The 9,344-nt window shown below is 42.4% G+C and overlaps 1 protein-coding gene across 4 annotated transcripts in view; it reads right to left on the bottom strand.

Annotated features, from left to right (window-relative positions):
- LOC106813725 (acid trehalase-like protein 1) overlaps positions 1-6,687 on the bottom strand; it is an 11,245-nt gene extending 4,558 nt beyond the window's left edge. Inside the window, exons 1-11 of one of the 4 annotated variants that reach the window (XM_014817936.1) lie at positions 6,489-6,687; positions 6,025-6,224; positions 4,811-5,022; positions 4,317-4,433; positions 3,752-3,827; positions 3,324-3,514; positions 2,471-2,709; positions 2,074-2,257; positions 1,164-1,367; positions 458-706; positions 222-322 (exon numbers count right to left, since the gene is read on the bottom strand). In XM_014817936.1, the coding sequence (XP_014673422.1) occupies positions 222-322; positions 458-706; positions 1,164-1,367; positions 2,074-2,257; positions 2,471-2,709; positions 3,324-3,514; positions 3,752-3,827; positions 4,317-4,433; positions 4,811-5,022; positions 6,025-6,224; positions 6,489-6,542 (1,827 nt within the window). In that variant the 5' untranslated portion in view covers positions 6,543-6,687. The remainder of the gene's footprint in view (positions 1-221; positions 323-457; positions 707-1,163; positions 1,368-2,073; positions 2,258-2,470; positions 2,710-3,323; positions 3,515-3,751; positions 3,828-4,316; positions 4,434-4,810; positions 5,023-6,024; positions 6,225-6,488) is intronic. The other 3 variants (XM_014817938.1, XM_014817935.1, XM_014817937.1) reach the window with 3 other exon arrangements.
- Positions 6,688-9,344: the final 2,657 nt, after the last annotated feature.

Here is a 9,344-nt window from a genome sequence, read left to right as displayed (position 1 = left end):
GCAACCATCAGAAATGTTGGCAGGTAAGCAAACATCAGAAATGTTGGCAGATTAGCAACCATCAGAAATGTTGGCAGGTAAGCAACCACCATAATGTTGACAGGTAAGCTATCATCAGTAATGTTGGCAGGTAGATTGGCTCCATCTAGTCATCCTGGGCAGTAGTCATATGCATGAGATAGAGGTTGTTTACATGTGTAATGTGTAAACTTACTACTTACATCTTCGTATATGACGAGGTCATTGCGTCTCACCACTTCATCAGACTCTTGCATCAGTGGAAATCCTAGTAGCACAACGTCTGCCTGCTTCACCATAAATTCTGAAATGAAAGCAGAGCTCACTTTTTTTCATTTTGTTGTTCATCGGATCAGAACATACCTAGTTTGTAAATTAACTTGTGACTTTACGAAGTGAACCATTCAACACCACCAGATGTCTCCATCTGCGCACGTACCTGGTATTGTGCTATTGATCTTGCTCTTATAGTCTCTCTCGTCAGGGTCGTAGCCGTCGTGCTGTGGGTGGTAGTTCCTCTTTGCATCAAAGGGCACGTACATGTGGTCAGCAATGTCTATCCACTTCTGCTTCAGGCGCGGCGAGTCTGGGAAGGCATCCGAGGGAAGTCGCAGGCTGATCTGTGCGATGGTGTTCGTGTAGCAGGAGTTGTTGACCGGGTAATGCCATTCATCCGGCCCCATCACGTCTGCCAAGAGCAAGAACCTCCGCCCTTCAATATCCACGTGCTAATATCAATCTAGTCATATAGTACAACATATATTAACATACAGTGAAACCCGAGTTGACACCTCTACAGAATGGACAGCTATATATACAAAGGACGTTTCTCCTGAGTGGCATATTCAGAGTGAAATCACCTCTATAGAACAAACTCGTCTCGATAAAGTCCTGACACTTTTGATGTTTCCCAGGAGTAATCCTTATATATAGGTTTAATTGTATTCACAATTCATATTGTATTCATCAGATATCTCTCAACCTGGTATTATTGTATTAAATTAATTCAGATTGTTCCAGTTGTATTTTACTAAATCCATGGACCTACACATAAGCTTTTAAATTATACAATATTATATCATAGATTTCATCTCATTTTTGGAAAGCAGTGGTTTTCTGTTTAATATTGGAATTCATGTGCGTACCATGTATCTCGTATCTCTCCTTAGTTTTGTTGTAAAGTGCACGACTCTCCCAGAAATTTGCGATTTCCATGATGAGATCCTTTGCAGAATTGATGAACGTTTTGTCTGTGTTCATGTGCATGTACTGCCAGAAGGCAAACGCTATGTCACCAGTCACATGCTGCTCTAGAGCAGATCCGGGATACCAGGGGCATACATCCTCACCTAGAAGCATAGTAAATGTCATGAGACAGCAACCGTGACAACGTGTACACGTAATCTCACCTGGAAATTAATAGTTATGAATCTTTGTACTCATTGATTTATTGGCTCCAATTGGCATTTTTCATAATGGAAGGTTGCTACTATATATCTGTGAATGCGGCATCATAACCAATATTCAATACAGTCCGACCTCCTTTATCCGGCCACGTCGGGACCGGCACCCATCCGGATATGGGATTTGGCCGAATATAAGAGTTATGCTCAAACACAGCATTTCCATGCAGTTCAGTAGGGTTTATGCATGTGATAATGTATTTACTTGTTGCTATGATTATTGTAACAAACTGTCGTGTTTTATGGTTTATATGAAATGAAAATAAAATGAAATAAAACAGAAATTTTACCGGAGGCATAGCGGACACGAGCGGACAACACACACACGCGCGCGCGCACACACACACACGCAAACACACGTACGGTTGGTACATCGTGCGAGTTGTGAGTGAGCTTTGGGCAAGTTTTGAGCGAGATTTTTAGGTGGAAATGAATGAAAAACAGAGAACAAACACTGCAAGATCGCGGCCGGTTAATAGAGATTTCCGGATAACGGATGGCCGGATAAAGGAGGTCGGACTGTATATTAATATACTTTATTTAGAAATAAATTTTACTTTCTACTCTGGAACTGTAATGTATTGTCATATACCTGTATATGCACTTTCCCAGGGAAACATGGCTCCACTATAACTATAGTTCTGCGCTTTATTCAGTGCTTCTTGCAGATGTTCCAGCCTTATCTTCAGCTGTAGTCTGCTCATCTGTGGCTGCATCATCAATATAGGTGGATACATCCACGTCTCCTGGTCCCAGAATATGTGACCCTGATAGTCCTGTCACATGAATAAATAGAGTTATAAATAAATAAATAAACAATTAATTAAATAAACAAATAAATAAATAATTTCTGTGACACATGTAATCCTAAGAACAACTACAGATCAGGAATATACTTTAGATAATGCAGTAACAGCATATACAGTTGTCCTCGCTTTGTTCTAATTAATCCTCACAAGACTTCTACTCATGGTTCCCAAAACACTCACATGATGTTCTGCACCGTGGCTCAGTGAGCCGGGACTGAGGCCGTAGAAAGACCACTTGGGATCCTCGCGCGTCGGCAGTGAGCTGTACAGGTAGTAGAAGCATCCGTAGATGATCTGTGCGAGTTTGGTGTCACCCTCTACATCTATGCGGCCCGTGTCCCATATCTCACGCCAGCCGGCTACGTGGCTGTCATACAACACGTCTGGTGTCATCGCATGTCCCTCTACGTACGCCTCCACTGAAACACAGGGGGAAATCATACAACACGACCGGTGTCATCGCATGTCCCTCTACGTACGCCTCCGCTGAAACACAGGGGGAAATCATACAACACGACCGGTGTCATCGCATGTCCCTCTACGTACGCCTCCACTGAAACACAGGGGAAAATCATACAACACGTCCGGTGTCATCGCATGTCCCTCTACGTACGCCTCCACTGAAACACAGGGGGAAATCATACAACACGTCTGGTGTCGTCGCATGTCCCTCTACGTACGCCTCCGCTGAAACACAGGGGGAAATCATACAACACGTCTGGTGTCGTCGCATGTCCCTCTACGTACGCCTCCGCTGAAACACAGGGGGAAATCATACAACACGTCCGGTGTGTAATACAGAAAAACATCTATATACGTGCGAGATGTAACACAGATTCCCACCATCAGGCTAGATAGCCTTCAACAACCTTTCTCGGAAATCTGTCACGAGCATGTGAAAAACGCATACAAGCTAGTCTAGATTAACCGACCCAACAACAATATGATGTTCCAACAAGGAAAGTGATTATCTTGCTCCGACCTACGAGTGAGCTCATGCAAGCACATCATGAGAAAGAGAGCGGTCACTCACTTGCATCCGCTTCATCTATGTATATAGCCGTGATCCACGTCCAGCTGTTATGCCCCTGCTGCAGTTCTAGCCGCTCCGGGACTTCATCATAGACAAGATAGACGTCAGTGAGCGTCGGTGGTAGGTATTTTTTTTCAGAACCAGGGATCTCTTCAGCTACTTTTGTCCATAAATGTTGTTCCCTTGTTGCCCTGCAAAGATTGATAATGTAACATACCAAAAAAATATAGGTTTGATAAAAAAAATCTTATCGCGTAGCGTCTATCTCAATCTGAGTAACAAGGTAGCCACTGCAAAATGATTGCTATAAGTCGTCGTTATTCAGTAACTTTTATAATAATGATACTATCTGTCTGAACTAAGAATGCTTGTTATTAATGTGTCAAATTCTCAATATGATATCTACATTACTATCATGTTAAACTTACCCCTTTATAACATCCTTAATAATGTCAAAGTCCACAGAGAGATTACCGTGGTTATTCTTTGTTAGTAACACAAGACCTGCAAGGCATATCAGAATTGTTTTATAAACACTAAAGAATTCTGTGTAATAATTAACACTGCAGATTAGATTTACATTGAGGATTGCTATCTCATTATGATATCTTGTCCTTGTAACACAGCCTGTGTGAGAGCTTTAGTGGAATAGTTCATTGAGCTTTCCACAGGTCACCTAATATAATATAATATAATATAGTAATATATATACCTCACATGCACACTCACATATAAAGAACCATACATTATAGCAATAAAACATTTATACACATGTATAGATATGTTTCTCGATATCGCTAACAAATCTGAAATTTTCCTGCAATCAGATATTACAATGGATTTACCAATAACGTAATACATAAAAAGAATACCAATAGTGTGGAAAACCATACAGGGCACATTATATTCCACATATAGGAACCATATTCTAATGAGGATGAGTAGCTATAGACACATTATATGTAGCCATCTATGCAGATTCATATAACTAACCAGGTTTCTTTGCCTCTGCAGATACTTGGCATACTAGCAGTTTTGTATGCTTCCTGTGAGCAAATATTCGGTATTCCAGCTTGAAATCTTCATGGTCGACTGTCTCGGTGAATACTCCTACAACGAAATAATGCTCAAATTAATGAATAATGATCGGACATTGGTGATAATATATTTGTGTCACAACTATTATAATTATAATGTACATTGGGATGTGCCTGGGTAATCATGCTAAGGACAATTATGGGCACTCAAGGTCATTCACGAGGCATTCAAGGTCATTCAGGGACATTCAAGGTCATTCACGAAGCATTCAAGGTCATTCATGGGGCACTCATGTAAAGGTCATTCATGGGCCAATCATATCAGTGTCAGGCATGGGGACAGTTATGCCATGGTTGTGTGTGGAGTAGTTGTGACAGGATCACACTCAGGGGGATTTCACAAGGTCGAGCAGTGACCTTCGTGCCACGGTCCCTTGATCACGCGCGCACCTTTCCCCACGTCGAGCGCGTAGCTCGATGAAGCTGCCGCGTGTCCGTCGACGGCGAGGCGTAGAGCGCAGGTGGAGGGCACGCGGGCGCGATGGCTGTCACCACGCGCGCCGTTGTACACGCCGTTCACGTAGATGTTGTCTGCGTACACGACGTGTCCGAGAAAACCATTGCCCACCGTCGCCATGTGCCGCGGCAGATCATCGGGCAAGCTGCGAGAGATGAAATACGACATGATACTTATATAGTATTTTATGTATTGTATTATTTATATTATACACACCGAAGTTTAATGTATTCTCAATAGAAAATAAATACTAAAGAATGCATATGTGCACATATCCTAACACATATCGTGGCACTTGTACAGTCTGTCTGTACGTGATTCCAATATAAATGCAGACATTTTTGCATGTTGACATGCGTATGGAGATGTGAGCTGAGGCTGCGAGAGATGAGAGCCAAGATGACTGAATTTAGACGAATCATCGAGATGGGACCTGTATTTTGCCAAGGCAGGTTTAGAGAAAAAGAGTGTACATGTGGTAGACGTTTTGACGTTCCAAATTACCGACAGCATGAATGTGATGTTTTTTAATCTCAGTTTTAATTTGATTGTAATTACTTTGGCTTATGTATATATATATATATATAGAGAGAGAGAGAGAGAGAGAGAGAGAGAGAGAGAGTCGTCGCCACGCGGCTCGTGTGCTGTGTTCGGGGCCTTGCGCGGGCCCTGGTGGGGCCCGTGTGTTGTGTTGTGGTCTGTGGCGTGCGTGCTGCGCCATGCGTGCGTGCGGCGTGCCTGTGCTGTGCGCGGTGGGTGCGTGCGTGCGTGCGGCTGCGATCGCGAGCGGCGAGCCGAGAGAGAGAGAGCATGAAGAGAGAGAGAGGAGAGAGAGAGAGAGAGAGAGAGAGAGAGAGACAGGCATACAGGCATACAGACAGACAGAAAGACAGGCAGGCAGACACACAGATAGAGAGACATATAGATATAGATATGTACAGATATTTAAAAGTGGGAAAAGTCATTCATGCTAGAAAGCGTTCAACTACGATTAACTGTATGTATCGAACATTTTACCTGTATACACAACAGCACGTGATAAACATATACTCTACATATTTTCCACCAATACAAGTCAAACGCAGACTAAACTCATTTTGATAGGTGTAACTACGCAGACAGGAGACAAATCGATAGAAGAACCTACCGTGTCGTTCTAAACACTGTTGCTTCTTCGCTGAGCTCGCCGAGGTTAAGGGGCAAGATATGCCAACCAATGCTCCATTGCTTCCAGCACAACCTGTCGCTGCCATGAAGAACTAGCAGAATGAGCACAGCCGCAGAGCAGGCTATCAGCATCGGTCGCTTCTTCACTCTAAAATTCATCATGGCTCTCAGATCACGCTTCTGTAAACAGAATTTACACAGCCGTTCAGCCTGCATCTATACATACTATCAGGAGTCTATCAAAAGACTCCTGAGTGATACTATCTGAATAGACGGTGCCAGCTGCACAATATATATTTATACTGCTTGTGTTTTTTGGTAATTAAGCAATATTCATTGTTACTTCCAGCTCATATGCCGTAGCCAGAACTGTTTTCATATTTCAGCAAGTGCAAAAAGAAATCGAGGAAAATCTAAGAATAAGTTTTTAGTTTTAATCTGCACCTGTTTGTGACGTTGTAACCTGCTGCCCGATTCCGCGTCCTGTTCAGGTGACATTGGTCGTGTGAATCACCTTCGTAGGGTGCCACAGCCACAAGCAGTGTCAGCAATCAGTATAACATGGAGAGAACGGAAGATTGTGTTTTTAAACACACTTACAGCCGAATCTGTGTTAGCTAGTGGCAACCTCTACAGAACAGCCATCTGTATAAACATTCTTGACGTGATGCGGCCATGATGCCGAGGCGCGCCAAGGATTGACACTTTGTGCATGTCTTCCAATCACAGCCTATGCCGCACCATGCAGTGTCTTATATTTTTAAATATGGGGATCCATTGGACCACCAAATCGCCGATCTCAGGAACTAGGGCATTCTGCTAGGCTAGAACGGTTTCCTACGATAGAGTTTAGCACAAATACGAAAATAACACACTGTTTAGCGCGCAGCGCTACGTCCTGTTCCAAATTCTGTTGCATTTTTCGCATTTCCGTAATCAGAATAAGCCCCGCCTTCTTCGTTGATGGACATGAATGGGGCATCAACGACGTGACCCGTTACTGCGTGTAGGTGCTTGGCGAGACTGTTTGCTTTTCGTAAATAATAAAAGGCCCGGCCGATGCATTTCGCACCGAAGTGGAAAAATTAGGCATTTTTACCCGCTTTCGGAAGTGAACGAGTGCGTCATTCATTGATCATTGAAGTTTTTTTTTAAATTAAATAATTCCGAAAATCCCTAAGTTGCACGCGTGTTTGTTTACATATAGCTTTGTGACATCAGGATGGGCGGTGTCGGGATTTCTGCGATGATAACCTCGTAATTTCTCAGCATTTCTTAAGGTGCATGGAACATTTTACCAATTTAGTGGTGTCAGTTAGTAACGGATATTACACAGCAAGTACTAACCGTATATGTTTCACATACGTTCACCTATTTTGCACACACGCGGTCGATCATTGTGAAAAATTGTGTGAAGATTTATTTTTATTGAGACGTTCCAAGTGCCTGTGCATTCATCAGTCTTGTACGTCAATACACGCGCGTCAAGAGCCATAAACTCAACACAATTTCATCTCTGTTATTGTTTACGCCTGAATGCGTGATTGATCAGGGAGGGGGTGCATGTAAGACTGAGGGAGACATTTTCTTTGGGGTTCCGAAAAACACAATTCCACTTGACAATTTCATGGGCCATTTCAATTGGAAGCTCTGCATAATGGACCCCCAACAAGCCCTTTGACTGACTAGTCAAGAAATTCAAAGGTCTGTATATTGCTCTTATTTAGCCGCTGATAGTTCTTATTTAGAACAAAGTCTTCATTGTTATCTTCTAAAACTACAGACCATCCGCTGACCGCTGTAAAGACGTGAACCGGGCCTCAAATTTGGCGCACGTCTCCACTGCGGACAGCGCTTCATACTTGAACATCCCCGCGGTCGCGTGCGCATATCCTGCGGAACTGCGCGTCTCATCCGCGCGCAGCGCTCAGGATCAACAGCAAAGCTGTGCCCCGCAATCTTGTATCATGTCTCTCTGGATACTTTTCAATAATACAGTAAAACCATCTCTATAGAATAGACATGTCCATAAGGCCACTTTTAGCATTTTCATCCAGTAACTGTCATGCGCACATTTTACAATATATGCAAATTTTCTGAATTTCTGAACTCATTAACGAACTTTAATTACTACGTGTTTTAACCTATCACTCTCTATAACGAATACATAGATAAATGGTACAGCATACTCGCTACGAAGCATGGCATAACCAGCTGCTGTTATAAATAAATTGTAAAAGAAAGCAAGTTGACATCACATTTTCAGTTTTTACTGGCTGTGTTCTAAGCGCCTTTGCCCAGGCAAGCTGGACACACAACAATCAGATCACACAGACACACTAAATATACACCTGCGTAAATTTATACAGGTTTATGCGCAGAAGCATAAATACCAAGATAACAACATCATGAGCTCTGCAAACAAGTTTTTTAAAAACCCGTCACCGGTAAACCTGTTTGCAGACCTGTGACATCTTATCTAGGCTGTGTACATCACCATACCTAAAATTCTGTCCAGACCTTTTGCAATAGCGAAAACTGGCGAAAAGTCTACTTCTACACTTCTAAGTTCTAACTCCTATATACCATGTTCAGGCTTATTTATAACACCCAAATTGTGAACACACTGCCAACTGGCACACCTTCGCATGCACGCATGTATGCATGCACATAGCCAGAGTTTAAGTGTACCACATGTGAGTCAGAGCTAATTAAGTGTTTTATCTGTTTATTATCTGTGACCACACATAGTATATGTTTGTAAGTGTTTGCTGCTTATAAATCGGTACACAACTGTGTCTATCTGTACATCTGTACATTGTGCAAACTAGACTTGGGACCCTGCAGCCTGTAGGTCAATTGTAGTGCTTGCAGAGGAACTGCGCTACATTTAAATAAGAGATCGTTGTTTGCTATTCAGCGGATAACTTTAGCGAATGGAGAACTTGCATTTCACAAAGCTTCTGTTAAACTTTTGCCATTTATGCAAAATCCTTCAGCTGTGGTAACAGTATTCTCTTTTAAAGTGATTACGTCACTAATTTCTAGTACCATCAAGTAGTATATTTGTGTGTAATTATTTGTACAAAATAAAATGTATGAAAATACAATTAGTGTTTCTGTTTACTTTTCATGCTTATATACCTTCTTTATAGGCTGTGGCTATATGGCCGGCAGCCGGGGACGGCCTTCGATTTCCTAAATGCCTGGCAGTTTGACCTCTCTTTGACCTGGATCATTCAGATCTTTCTGACTAACCCTAACCGTAACCCTAACCGTAACCCTAATTAAATTTAATTA

This window comes from Priapulus caudatus, unplaced genomic scaffold (assembly GCF_000485595.1).
Source record: "Priapulus caudatus unplaced genomic scaffold, Priapulus_caudatus-5.0.1 Scaffold814, whole genome shotgun sequence".
NCBI lineage: Eukaryota > Metazoa > Priapulida > Priapulimorpha > Priapulimorphida > Priapulidae > Priapulus > Priapulus caudatus.
Note: the sequence above shows the minus strand (reverse complement) of the source record. Positions and strands in the feature narration are given on the sequence as shown.